At 50.4% G+C, this 13649-nt stretch overlaps 1 protein-coding gene across 1 annotated transcript; it reads right to left on the bottom strand.

The window, feature by feature from the left end:
* Positions 1-1731: 1731 nt before the first annotated feature.
* Positions 1732-13367, bottom strand: PIGR (polymeric immunoglobulin receptor). The gene is made up of 11 exons (XM_062605411.1): positions 13101-13367; positions 7883-7978; positions 7306-7638; positions 6659-6988; positions 5827-6150; positions 5070-5384; positions 4199-4304; positions 3543-3658; positions 3116-3241; positions 2945-3003; positions 1732-2159 (listed from the first exon to the last, which is right to left on the bottom strand). The coding sequence occupies exons 2-11, from the start codon at positions 7962-7964 to the stop codon at positions 2043-2045; spliced, it is 1908 nt and encodes a 635-aa protein (XP_062461395.1). The 5' UTR covers positions 7965-7978; positions 13101-13367; the 3' UTR covers positions 1732-2042.
* Between the last annotated feature and the right edge of the window lie 282 nt (positions 13368-13649).

Here is a 13649-nt window from a genome sequence, read left to right as displayed (position 1 = left end):
TAGGCTTTGTTATTATGGAATAAAGTCTTCCTGTCCTCACTGAGAACCTAGGTACTGCTGTGGTTTCATCCCCACCACAGACCTCTGGCAGCAACCCGGCATTGCCAGAGCCTTGTGTCAGCAGGGGGGCACTGCACCTTTCCTGGGGCACCAACAGAATGAAGAGCTGCAGAGGAGGAGGAGGAGGCTCCTCGTCCCTTCCCTAAAAGCCTCGGTGATAACCTGGCAGTGTGAGCTCACCAACATTTGCCTACAGCACATCTACATGTGCTTCACCCTGAGCGGGATTTGGTGATTCACTGCAAGGGAAAGATCTCCTTCATTGCTCACGATCCTTCCTCAAATATTTGCTTTTGCCAAAGGAAAGCCTTTCGGCTCTTGGATTCTCGTAATTTGCTTTCTCATGGAATTCTGCAGCATGGCTTTTGCTTATCCTGGTGCTAGGGCATGAATGGGTGAACACATCCCTCCATGCTCTATCAGTGTTCATGATACCATCACCCCGAAATCAGCCATTGACGAATGACAGGTATCTTCAACATACCAGGATTTTGTGTTAAAGAAAAGCCTTTAGGAACGAAGCAGTGATGCAGTGAGGTACCACAGCTTGTCACTGACCAAAGGCAATCAGCTGGTGAACTGTCTGGTGAAGGAGATGGGGCTACTTGGGGACGTCCTTGTGAACCTTTCCATGGATCATGGCGGGCTCTGGGTCACAGACTGAGTGAGAAGCGTGGGGTTTATTCCATCCCCTCAGCTTAATCTATCACAGGGATTATTGATCGTATTTCATTGATGATTTCCTGCACAGGGGGTTGCATGCCTCGGTCCATGCACGCTTCACTGGCTCAGCCCCTGGCGTTCCACTCATCCCTATGGCTCCCAGCACAGTGCAGGAGTGGAGCTGAGGGAAGGATGCCGGCGGGCAGGCTGAAGAGGAAACGGGTTTCAAAGGGAGAGCAAAAGGGGTTTTCTCCTGCAGCTTTATGACAGCTTCCCCCTGGGGACACTTCCCAAGTGCACACCTTGCTTATTGCACCAGAATCATTCATTCGTTTCCAGCAACTCCAGGCGGGTGCAGACCTGTCCTGGCCACTCCACAGCTTTTCCAATATCCAGCCCCCTTCCCACCATCCTGCATGAGATACAGCCCGGGAGATGAGGGAATGAGCTATAGCCTGACAGCCAGGCCCAGCTGGATGGGGCTTGGAGCAAGCTGCTCTAGTGGAAGCTGTCCCTGCCCATGGCGAGGGCTGGAACTGGATGAGCTTTAAGGTCCCTTCAACCCGAACCAGGCTGGGATTCTGTATTTGAGGTCCTAGCCTTGCTATCAGTAAGGTGATGACTGTTGTAATGTGGATGTGAAAGCAGCCCTGTAAACACAAATCCCACTGGAGCACTACCCAGTGCTTATAGTGGGAGGTCCATGATAGAGTTTATCCTTAATGAAAACTCAGCATCTGCAGACTGACACAACCAACCATTGCCTAGCACCTTGCTGAGCTACCAACTCCATCATTACTGCTACCTACATTACTTTATCTGCAGGGTATTTATTTCCATTAAGTGTAGGATTCTTCTACCATCCCATGTCGTTTGCAACACCAGATGTGATGCTTTAATGCTGCAGTAAAAGGAGGGGAAAGGCCTCCTCCACCTCTCCCAATTGCACCATTACTGCAGTTCGGGTGTGCTCTCCCCGTGCCCTCCCATGGACTGCATGTCCCCTGGTCTGCTGAAAGCTCGTGGCATTCTTTATTGCTTGTGTCCAAAAGCACTTCAGACCATGTCTGGTCTGCAGGTACTGCCCTCTGGGTGAGAAAGCTTAGAGGAATCAAGTGGGAAACGTGGTTCTCGAGGGTTTTCAGCTGCCTTTGAGAGAAAAGGAGAAGGAAAATAAAGCAGAAGCTGAATTTAAGCAATAAAAAAGATCAAGCTATAGCAAACGGTGGGAGCAAGGCCCAGGGCTGCTTGCTGGTGTCTTGCTCTGGTCCTCCAGGTGGAGCTGGTCCCAGTCGCTGCCGCCTTTTGGTCCCTCACATTCAGATCTGGGGGGACACATCTGGGGCAGCAGTGTCGCCCCCCGAGCTGCCCTGCACGATGCTGCTGGAGGTGAGGAGGAACGCGGAGTAGGCAAGGTCAGCATCCTCCTTGGAGCTCTATGGGAAGGACAGGAGGACACTGTGAGGTGGCTGCAGAGCCGCAGCCGCACGTGGTGGGGGAAAGGGCAGGGTTTTGGGGCTGAGAGCTTCTCAGGGTGATACAGGCAGACTGTGCACCAATGTGAAAGCATCCTGCCTTTGCTCAGCCACGGGAAGACCCCAAACGTTGCAGGTTTGGGGCTCTGTGTCATGCCTGTCGCTGCATGATGGCACCCAGCTCACCAGTCCTAAAGCTGCTGGGTTTTACTGGTTTCCTGATAGCTTCCTGTTTCTCCAGTTCAGCTCTTGGCACTTAAACCAAGACTCCACGCTGCCTTTGGTTAGGGACTTGGAACAAGAAGGGCTTGCATCTGGCACCCTTCATGGTGCCACGCACTCATGATCTAACCCAAGGGGCCACAGGAGCAGGTCAAATGGGGGAGACCTCCTTACCTACCTCTGTGCCCTGGACCACTGCCTGAGGAGGGGAAGGCTCTGGTTCATCCAAGTACTTCATATTTACAATAACAAACCCAGCCCCAACCTTCCTGATGCTCCCTGGAGCTGACTGCGTGTGCTGGCTGAAGGAAGGTGGCTGCTGTTACTGTCTCTGCTAAAACACGGGATCAGGAAAGGGTTAAGGTCCCCCTCAGAGGCTGATCTGCATCAGGTGCTGGATGCAGGTTACTTGGGAGCATCTGGGTATAAATAAGGCCCCTGGGAGGGAGCAGCTCCTTGGGCAGGGGCTGAAGGGCTGTGCTGGTGTCTCCCAGGTCAGTGGGCTCTCTCCTGTCTCCTCTTACCCTTTTTGCCTTCTTTGTCTCGGCAGCACTTTCTGGGGTGGCCGCGGTGGTGCCGAACTCTGCAGGGAGAGAAAGGGAGGTGCAGGGGCCGTCAGTGGCTGGTTTTGTGGCTTTCGTAGGGTCCTTCTGCAACCCCTGGGGCTGGAGAGCATCCCATCGGTCAGCACCTACCGTCCCCTCCTATCCGAGTCTCCTGGGTCTCTTTCACACAGGCGTTATTGCTTGCACCATAGTCCTTCACGCTCTCGAAATCTGACATGCTGATGTTTGTCCTGTAGCTCCCAACGGACACCAGCTCTGTTAAGAGGAAGGAGATAAGTACCCTGTGGGCTTGTTCAGGATCTGTGCAAGTGCACCAGCATCCCAACAGCCTCTGTGCAAGGAGACGCTGTGCCTGGTCTCTGCCTCAGCCCAGGCACCGTTTGTGATGGGGATGCATGGAGGGGAAAAATGGGGTCCTTTGCCTTGTCTGCATGGGGGTTACAAGGGGAGCAGCTCAGCCCAGCCCAGCACACACAAGTTATCACCTTCATCTTAGTATTAACATAACCTTAATGTGAGGTTTCGAGAGACTGCAGGAAGCAGAGCAGGGACTCACCAGATCTCTTCATCTGTCTGTATTTAAACACAGCAAAAGCTGTCGCAGCGATGAGGAGCACAGCACCAACAGGGGCCAGGACTAACAGAAGCATATTGGGGCCACTTTGATTAGGGCTGGAATGGAAGGAAAGATAAATAACTAATCTGTGGAATACATTGCTGAATTATTCAAGATTGAGTAACCTTTCTGAATGTCCAGCAGTCGAAACCCCCTACAACGTGGTAAATCTGAGTGAGCAGGATGCGATTTGACTGATAAACTGGATCCTAACACATAGAATCAACTGGTAACCAAATAAACCTGCAGGACAGAGGTTGTGCCAACCCCCCCATCAGCAGCTTGGTTATAAACGTGAAGGAAAACTCTGATCTTGACAGAAGTATTTTCGATGAGTTTTGCTGTACCTGGGATCTCCAACCATTCCTTCTGGGGCTGTATTTGCTTGAGCTAGAGGTGAGTTCCAAGTCATCTTGCCCTTTGTTGTAACTAGTATTTGTTTTCCTCTGATGTTTGAAGTTCTTTGAGGGCAAGATTTTTTGTGTGCTCAAATGTTGCTCAAGCATGCAGCGTACAAACACAGCACCAAAAGGGGGTTAATAGAAGGCTATGCATTAATATTAGTATAAGAAATGACAGGCTTGGAGAAAACTAACCTTTCAGAGGCAGCACTGTTGGCTCTTCCTTGGGGAGTGAAATCACCCTCAGGAGCGCTGGGGACATCAGCATCCAGGGGCTCCAGGCTGCGGCCAGCACTGCCTCCTGTATCATCCAGGGAAGCAGGGCTGTTAATGGCACGAGCAGCAGCACGGAAAGGGGGACACAAGCTCGTTGGGTGTATTTGGTGGATGTGGCACTGAGGTGGATTTTGGCTGTGCACTGGCTCAGGAAAGACCTTAGAACGGACTTCCAGTGCCTAAAGGGGGTATCAGAAACCTGGAGAGGGGCTTTGGGCAAGGGCCTGTAGGGACAGGCCAAGGGGAATGGCTTTAACCTGCCCGAGGGGAGACTGAGATGAGCTCTTAGGCAGAAGCTCTTCCCTGTGAGGGTGCTGAGGCGCTGGCACAGGGTGCCCAGAGAAGCTGTGGCTGCCCCATCCCTGGCAGTGCTCAAGGCCAGGCTGGGCACAGGGGCTTGGGTGACATCGCCTAGTTTGAGGTGTCCCTGCACATGGCAGGGGGTTGAAATGAGATAATCTTAAGGTCCTTTCCAACCCTAACTGTTCTATGATTCCATGCTACAAATTGTAGCAGCAGTAATTAGCGAGGACAGGGTTAAAAAGCAAAAACGGTGTGGAAGGAAGTGACTTTTAGACTGGTGGGCTTTTTTAATGGTCGGGAAGTAAAAACCAACGAGAGAACGAAAACATCTGCGCCAAGAGCAGAACCAGGGTGATGCCGGCATCTCCGTGCCTGGACGGCAGCCCTACCGCTTTGAGGTGCTGCAGCCTAGTGGCTGCGGAGCAGACTTTCCTCTCGGCGGAAGGGAGGCAGGAAAACCCCCGCCTGCCTTTGCCTCGGAGCCCACCTGCGGTCACGGACAGGTACACTGCCATGGTTTCCCCGAAGAGGCCGTTGCGCTTCACGCCACACCAGTACCAGCCTTGGTCTGCCTTTGCCACCGAGTCAAAGCTCAGGACAACGGTCTTGTCATCGCTGTCACACGTAACGTCCGGCCCTGGCTGCCTTTGGTCAGAAGCAGGCAGAGGGGTGCAGCTAGTGCTGCTCCACTTGCACCAGTACTTCTGGTCGGAGTAGTACCGGCATGGGTAGGAGCAAGTTAAGTTGAGCTGGGAACCCTCTTGTGCCTCTACTTCCTTCTTTCCCTGCAGCGCAGGCTCTCCTGCAAAGGCAAACAGAACATCAGGGTTGATGTTAGTGGTTTCAGTGGTGGGAGCTGTAGTCAACAGGTAGTGGTGCTGCTAGAGATGAACCAGGAGGTGTATCTGTGAGGGGGGGTGCTCCTTGCATTGCGAAGTTCACGTTAAGGATGCTGTATATGCACCTTGGGGTGAAGGTTGGCTTGGTTTTTGGTTGGTTTCTTTTTTGTCCCATGGCTTAAATACTTGTATGAGAAACTTTTTGTGAGCACTTTCCCATGAAACTGAAACCTTGTGTTTCCATTTGAAAGCCACTGAGGTGTTGCTGGATTGGCACAAGGTTTCACCTTCCGAGTTTGACCTCGCATCTCTTCCTAAAAGGCCAGATCTGCTACTTCGTGGTGTTTAGAGGGTTGTTTTGTACCTACTGAGCTGGGAGAGCACCATCAATGCGCAAACTCGTACCTTCCACGATCTTCAGCTCAGTTGATGACTTCTGCTCCTCCTCCTCATCTGTCATGCACCAGTAATAGCCTTCATCACTGTCCTTCAGCTGGTTCAGGATGATAGTGATTGTCTGGTTATCTGGGTTGTCATACATGGCCACTCTTCCTTCATATAAGCCTGCCACATACCCGAAGCTGTCTATGATCCGGTAACACCCATTCTGTCTCCACTTGCACCAGTAATTCACTGAGGAGTGTTCCAGAAGTTTATAGCGGCATTCAAACGTTGCTGAACTTCCTTTTACCCCAAATATCGTGGGCTTTCCTTGAGGAACGCTAGTTTCTGGAGAGAAAAGTGAAAGGAGCATCTGTACACATCTGACTCCTATCCATGTGCTGCTCTCCCAAGAGAATAAATATTACCGGATCAATGCTCTTATGGCTAAAGCGAGGTGAGGCGAAGCTCAGAGGTGTGGATGGTAGGAGGCTGTCCTGGCCTTGCTGGGGAAGGGCAGGGTGTCTTTGTACATCTGTCATTTGGGGATCTAAGGGTTTAAGTCTTGAAAAGACAGTTTGCTTGTCTCAAAATGGGAGGCAAAATTTGCCTGCTGGAGCTTTGGGCTAGGCAGACTGGAGAGCTGGGAACACTAAGTCTTGTTATAAGCTTTATTACTGATGGTTTAGTGTATGATAGGTAGCTAGATGAGTAGAAAGAAGGATTTAGATGAGAGGATGGGATAACAGTACTCTGCAAAGGGAGGCTGAAGCTCTTGTTAAATAACATGAGACTGCTAGTGATGGTTCTGAAGAGAAGCAGAAGTGAAGGGAAAAGCCCTCGGGGAATAACTTACCCTCATAGACGTGCACATCCAGTTCCTTTGTCTCTCCATCCTGCCCATAGACACCGACCCCACACAGGTACAACCCAGAGTCTTCCCAACTCATCTGAGTGATTATGACGCTGAATGAGCCTGGACTCTGCATGTTGCTCAGCAGAGCTCGGCCTGTGTAATCCTCATCCACCTTCCCGTAGCTGTCGATGATGTTGACGCAGCCGTTTTTACCCATCTTGCACAGGAATTTCCTTGCGCTCTCATAATCGCTCCCGAAGCTGCAGGTCACGGTCAAAGTGCTGTGCAGCTTCACGTAGAAGAGCTCGGCTCCCTCGGGTACATGTGAATCTGTGTCAGTGAGAGAGACCAGTCAGTGTCTGCTGCCTGCTCTGTTGTAACTGCAACTCCCAGAGACCTCTAAAGGCTTTTGTTAGCAGAGGCTTTCCCTCTATTTTGATCATACATTATGATCTACTATGATCATATGTTATATGATCATGTGCCATGATCTGAGTCCCACATTTGCACCATGCTCTTCCCTGAAAGCATGGAGCATCTTCAGCTTTTAGACACTGGACAGGCTGTCTGTGGAGCCTTATTAGAAATGGGTGGGAAAAAAAACCAAAACCAAGAAAATACTGCTTTATGGAGCCCCATGTAACTACCTTGAGAAACATCCAGATTGACTTTGTGGGAGAGCCTTCTGCTGTTGACCCCAACACCGCACTGGTAGGTGCCTGCGTCTGCCATTGTAAGCTCGGAGATGCTGATCTGGAAGTTTTCTTCCTGGGGGTTGTCGGTGATGGAGGCTCTGCCTTGGTAGCCTGGAGCAGTGTAGCCGCTGGTGGAGGTAACAGTTAAGCAGCCTCTGGCTGATTCCTTGCACCAATACTTCCTGTCGTGTCTGTTCACTCGGCTGGGAGGGTAGAAGCATGTCACGGTGACGGACCCATTGAGCAGACCATATACCTGCTGTGGTCCGAACACAGGGCTTGAGACTGCAAGAGGAGAACAGGCTGGGTGTAAGCGTTGGCTGTGCTACACAACCTGAAGGGACTGCAGAGCAGGTCGGGTGTACCAGGGCAAGCACTGACCCAGGGCTGCGCAGCACCATGCAGTCTGAAAGGTCCCATAGCAGTGATGGGGTAGAAACCCTCCCTAAACCCTACTCCCCCCCTTAGTAATGCCACCTCTTGTCTAAGGCCATCCACAAGACCAGCGCCCCAGGCAGGTTGCACCTACTTGATGACTTGGGGGGGTATTTGCTCCTTGCAGATTCAGCTGGGAGGAAGGCGAGCAGGAGGATGAACGCTAGTGAAGTCATTTTGCTTGCATTCCCTGGAAAAGGCACAGAAGTCAAGGAATAATCACACTTGCAAAGTTCTGAAGTTAATAGATCAAGTAATAATCTTTATGCCTGCAGAATATGAGGGTTGTGGCTACCTGAGCTAGGGAAATGCAGCATTGAAGCAGTTCTACCAAGCACCAGAATGGGGAAGAGGGAGGCTATAACTGTTCTTGCCTTCCTGCCTTGTTCTTGTCAGAGCAGAGGCCCCCAGGGCATTGTCCCTTGGGCAGGCAGCAGCAGTGGTGTGCACAGCATCAAAGGTGGTTCTGGCCAAACCACAAGAGACTCGGTTCAAACTCAGAAGTGGTATCTGGGTTTATGCTGTAAATCAGAGCAGCCCATCACAAGGCTGAAGCCCAAAACTGGTCCAAAAGACCCTGAGCCCTGGCAGGCATGAGAGCCAGGTGGCAACCCGGAGCAAAGCTGCTCACTTGACCCCAGCCAGGAGGTAATGCTGCTTCTAACAGTCTAAGAGGTGGGGTCATATTCTCTTTCAGTGTTGCTCATGCAGTGAAAAGAAGGTCTGTTCACTTGTGAGCCCGGGCGCCAAGACCACTCCTTAGGAAAACCAGTTCTCACAGAATCCCAGCCTGGTTTGGGTTGAAGGGACCTCAAAGCTCCTCCAGCTCCAACCCCTGCCACGGGCAGGGACCCCTTCCACTGGAGCAGCTTGCTCCAAGCCCCTGTGTCCAACCTGGCCTTGAACACTGCCAGGGATGGGGCAGCCACAGCTTCTTTGGGCACCCCGTGCCAGTGTCTTGCCATACTCACAGTAAAACTTCCTTCCTAACATCACAGGGCACAGTTCCTGCATGAAGCCTGTGTTTAACTCCTGCTCTCAGTGACGGCTATTGGGGCATGCAAACCAAACTGTGTCTCCTGAAACGTGTCCATAGTCTTCAGGGTGAATATTTTTGCCCTTCCCCACTGGTCTGGGGGGATGTGTGAGCCAGGGATGGCTCAGAAGCAGCCAAGCCTCTCAATTCACCAGGCTACCATCTCTGGCATGAACTGAGTGTGCTGTTGGACACATGGTGCAGCATTTCCTGGCCATGGCTGTTGGCCTACCTGCCTAGTCCAGGTGGAACAGAGGAAATGAGAGGTGCCAAGGAAAGTCTTTCCAAACATACAGAAGAATTTGATTTCAGGGCATCAAGTGACACAGTTTTATGAAGGGTAATTCCCGGTAGAAGAAAAAGGTTTTTATTTCCGTGTGAAGATGAAAGGTGTTCTGTTTGTGCTTTCTTCCTTGTATTGTGATTTCAAATTGCTCAGTGGCTACTTGTCCATGGCTAATCATTAACTCACTAAGCATGACAAATGCTCTTTCATATGTATCCCACAAGTGGCCAGCAAAGCAAACATAATGTATTCCACAGAAAGCAAACAAGATGGCACAAAAAGGGCCTTGATACTTGCCCCCTGTTAACAGCAGATCTGTTTGATGGTCACCTCGCTGCCCTCCACCCCTTCCTCTGCAGTGCAGGCAGGATCCCAGTGCAGCTTTCTCCTGCTGGGCACACCTCTCAGTCTGATTCCTTCCCAAAAGCTGCTTCAGGGTTACAGACGACATAACTGTGTCAGGAACCTCTTGGTTTTGGAGCAAAGCTGTAGCTGTGTCCAGAAAGATGTGTGCCAGAGTGATGGCATCAGGGTCTTCAGAGGCGTGTTAGAGCACAAGAGATGTCTTTGTATCTCGGAGGCCACATGTGCCTTCATGCCTACGCAAGAACAACGGTTCCTGCGTGCTTGCATGACCAGCGCCTTCAGTTCCAAGTTGCCTCTAGCCCCGTTTTCTCGGATGCTGTTAAACCCTTCCCTCTCTCACTGAGTGCATGGAGAAAACTCCCATTATAACAAGTCTGAGCAAGCACAGCCACCAGTTACATAAAACTCTGTGCTGAATTTCCTTGCTGATCACTGCGTGGCTGGAACCCCCCTCCCTGCTGCACTGCATTCAGACAGTGACACTTCCTGCCCACAGGAATGGTGCTAACAAGCTTTGCTGGGCACTCTGCAATGAGCAAGCGCTGTCTGAGATGCTGAGGGAGCTCCAGTTCCTTCTTGCTTGCAAAGAACTGCTGCTGCTGGGTTTGCTGCCTCTGCTCGGAGCACAAGGTCTAAACCTCAGAGCTCCAGGGAAGAGAGAATGCTGCTGAGCTCATGTGAAAGGGAGTGCAAGTAAGTGGCTGTGCAAGGGGTTTGTATTGCTGCTGCTGTGCATGGAGTGGGAATTGAGAGAGACGGGACAGCAAAGCTTTGTACGGGGCTATGTAAGAGTCGAGAGGCCTGAAACCAGAGGGAATGGCATGGATGTTCTTCCAGGGAAGCCTGCACCAGCGCTGCTGGGCAGGAGGGACTGGGGGAGCTGGAACCTGGACACAGGGTTTGTGTTGTGTGATTCCATGCAGGCAAAGAAGCTGCTGTCTTAAACCTGATGCGTTACAAACCTAGTGAGAAACTCTCTGCAAGGCACTGCAATGGACTTGTCAGGAGGGAAAGCAGGAAGGGAACCTATTTATTCCCACTGGGAAGGTGCATCTGAGAAGCTGCTCTGTAGCATGGGGCATAGAAGCTGTGAACGCCCAGTTCTGGTTAGCTTAAAACCTTGCTAGGTGTAGCGGGGGGAAGCAGGATTAAAGCCTTGCACCAGTCCTCCTCCTGTTCCCTCGCTGCACAGGATTTGCAGAGGAAAAAAACCTTTCAGCTGCACAAATCTGGTGTTTGCAAAGTCCCTGTTGCAACAGTGGTCATCTTCGGCCTGCTACCAACCATGGGCTGGGGCTGCGCTCCCTTTTGTAACTCGGATCTCTGTGTATTTACTTTCATTTTGCATCACCAAACCTGCTGGTTTCCTTCTCTCCCCTGTCCCAGCACAACAGGTTTGGAAGGGTTTTGAGCACAGAACCAGTACTGCAGTTGAATTTGGGAGATGGGAATTCTCACATGGGTGCAGGAGCTTCCCAGCAGGAATAGCTCTTCTAAACATCATTTACCACAAGCCCACCTTTGGGCTTCTTCGGTGCTCTCGTGACCCTATCAGTCCAATGGAGCAGCATGGTCACATTTAGAATGATTTGAAAGAGCTCAGGACCTGACCCCTGAGTTATGCAAACCCCAGCAAGCTCTGAAATACCAGAGTCCAGTGCCCAAATTCTGCTGACTCAGCTGCAGGACTGTGCTCTGAGAAACAATCCGTTAGCTATTAACTACTGCTCCTCATGCTGACCGGTGTCAAGGCTGTGCCATGGCATCCACAAAATGCAAAGATTTACTTGCCACACTTGTACTGCTAGCCTTTTGTGTGGTCAGATAGTTACTGTTATTCAAATAGTTGAGAAATAATAACATGGAATGGGGTAGTAGCTTTTTTCCCTTCAAATACTTTCAAAGCAGGACCCACTCACACCTTGAGGGAGGCATAGAGATGCAAACCGATGCTGAGCAGCACGAGGAGTTACGCTGTGAGGAGGAGTATGTACATACACTGTGTGTATATATATTTACAATGTACAAACTGAGGAGTGTATATATATTGTAGTAGGGGTGATTTATGGAGGTGCTGAAGATTTCTGTGCCTAGAAGAAAGGCACAGCAACAGAACCCTTGCTGCACAGGACCAGGGCTATCCCCGTTTTTAAGCCTCTCATTAAGATCACTGCATACATGGCTTTACTTTGAGTTTTATTTGCTGTGTTGGGATAGGGAAAGGCCACAAATCCACCCCATTTTCTTGGGGTTGTGAATGAGCAGTCGGCTTCAACATAAAAGATCAAGCTGACCTAAACACATAGAGAAAATAAGTATTTCATGTTCCAAACCAATGCCTCCTCTACCATATAGAAAGTATAAATAGGAGGTGCTAATTTTGTGATGCAGTGAGCAGAAACAGCTTGGCAGATCTTCTTGATCAGGATTTAAGAGGGAATCGGCAACTTTTAGGAACCTCTGCAGTACCTGTGACCATCCTAGCTGAGAACACTTGTAAATGCCAGGTAAACACTGTCCTATCTGAGCACCGTATTCTGCAAAACAGGTGAGAAAACCATGGCAGCGACTGAAATTCCTGCTGAGATTGGGTTGCTGGTCTAGTCTGATGTTCTTTTACGCTGTTAGATTATACCAGGCACTAACTCGTGACCTTTGAGGTGTTAGATACCCTGTGCACCAACATCTTGCTTTTCACATAAGGGTGTTGTAGTTAATTTGTTTCTTGCTCTTTGTTTCTTATGTCTTGGGCTGGAAAGTGAAACCAACACTATTAAACTATGATTCCAGTTTAATACTGTTAATATGGCAAGGAGTAGGAACTCACTAGGATCCAAAAGAACTTACTATGGCAGCACAGTGACGGTTGCTGGATGGATGGAGCGTGCTGATGTGCGCACTGATAACAGCAGCACAATTGCTATTTAGGAGGTGGTATTTCTGTGTGTTAAACTCCAATATGACTGTTTCCTTGCAGTGTAAGAGTTGAGGGGTGCAGAACCCACCCCTCTGCTGTCGGTTTAAGTGTAAAAGGAGTCTGCCAGCTTTCTTTGACTTCAGTTTCAGGATGCCATGTACATCCCATTCTCTCACGCTTCAGTTATCTAGTTATTTGCCTTTGAACTGCACAAACCCAATGGCTTTTCAGAGCTCGTTTAGGACATAACTGCACCAATTCTCTTCTTAAATATCAAAATCTGCATCCCACCAACTGTCTGCATGTTGTGATTCGGAAGACCGTAAAGATCACAGACTGGGTCGCAACAGTTTAGGTGACCACAGTAGTATTTAGTACCAGTTGCTATTTTCTAGGTTAAAACTTAATGCAAATATTGTAACAATAATGGATCTTTTTCCCCAGAAAGGAAAGAGTGAAGGGAAGAAAACAACCATCCTAAGCCTGATCCTATGCTTCTGACCTGCTTCCAAAAGGAATCGGTCCTCCCCACCAGCAAGACCTCCACGCTTATCCTCTGCTCCTTCAGAACTGCTGCTTCCCTTCACACACGGGTGAGGAAGACTCCTTAAAGTGTCTCAGAACTTGTGTTCTTCCTCTTCCACAGCTCAGAGCAGTGCCGCCAAAGACCTTGTATTTTGGAAAGACAACAAAGAAGTGTTACTTACACTTGGCTTTTTCCTTTAGACAGACAGCCTTAGTCTTGCTGGTGTCTTGGTGCCCGAGCCCAGGACCTGGTGCCAGTGTCCTGGCTCCCTGCTGCAGCCGGACACGGGCTCTGGCAGTGCCAGCCTGTTTTAAATACTCCTCTTACCTCTAGCCCTGCATTTCCACCTGTTGTGCCTTAAAGGAATAGCATCCAAAAGCTCTGGCAGGTGAGCAGCATCCCACGTGAGGGCAGGAGAACCGATGCCCGTCCCAACTCTGTGGTCGCTTTGAGGGTTGTTATTTACCTCCCGATTACACATTGCCATTGCACAACAGCCACCCCAAGGGTGGGCTCTGGGATATGGTCCAGGGCAGCTCTACCTCCATCAGGAAGAAGCCTGATGGCTGCATGGGTCAGGTCATGGAAGGTAGGGCAGCTGTGCTTCCTTGGTCTGAATATGGGTGCTTGTGCCTACATCTGGCACAGAGACAGTGGGGAGCCTCATGGGCGCTGGGTTTAGCTGAGTACACAAGGGTCCAGCCAGCACGTTCCTCTTTAGCATCACATC

This window comes from Pezoporus occidentalis, unplaced genomic scaffold (assembly GCF_034315485.1).
Source record: "Pezoporus occidentalis ecotype Australia unplaced genomic scaffold, CSIRO_AGI_Poc_V1 ctg92, whole genome shotgun sequence".
Taxonomy (NCBI): domain Eukaryota; kingdom Metazoa; phylum Chordata; class Aves; order Psittaciformes; family Psittacidae; genus Pezoporus; species Pezoporus occidentalis.
Note: the sequence above shows the minus strand (reverse complement) of the source record. Positions and strands in the feature narration are given on the sequence as shown.

What these genes read in the sequence shown, in the direction of transcription:
- PIGR (XM_062605411.1), bottom strand. Translation starts at nt 7,964, where the DNA reads ATGACTTCACTAGCGTTCATCCTCCTGCTCGCCTTCCTCCCAGCTGAA. An exon ending in GTACCTGTCCGTGACCGCAG is followed by an intron (nt 4,305 to 5,069) that starts GTGGGCTCCGAG and finishes TGGATGATACAG; the next exon opens with GAGGCAGTGCTGGCCGCAGC. An exon ending in GACTCGGATAGGAGGGGACG is followed by an intron (nt 3,004 to 3,115) that starts GTAGGTGCTGAC and finishes CTCTCCCTGCAG; the next exon opens with AGTTCGGCACCACCGCGGCC.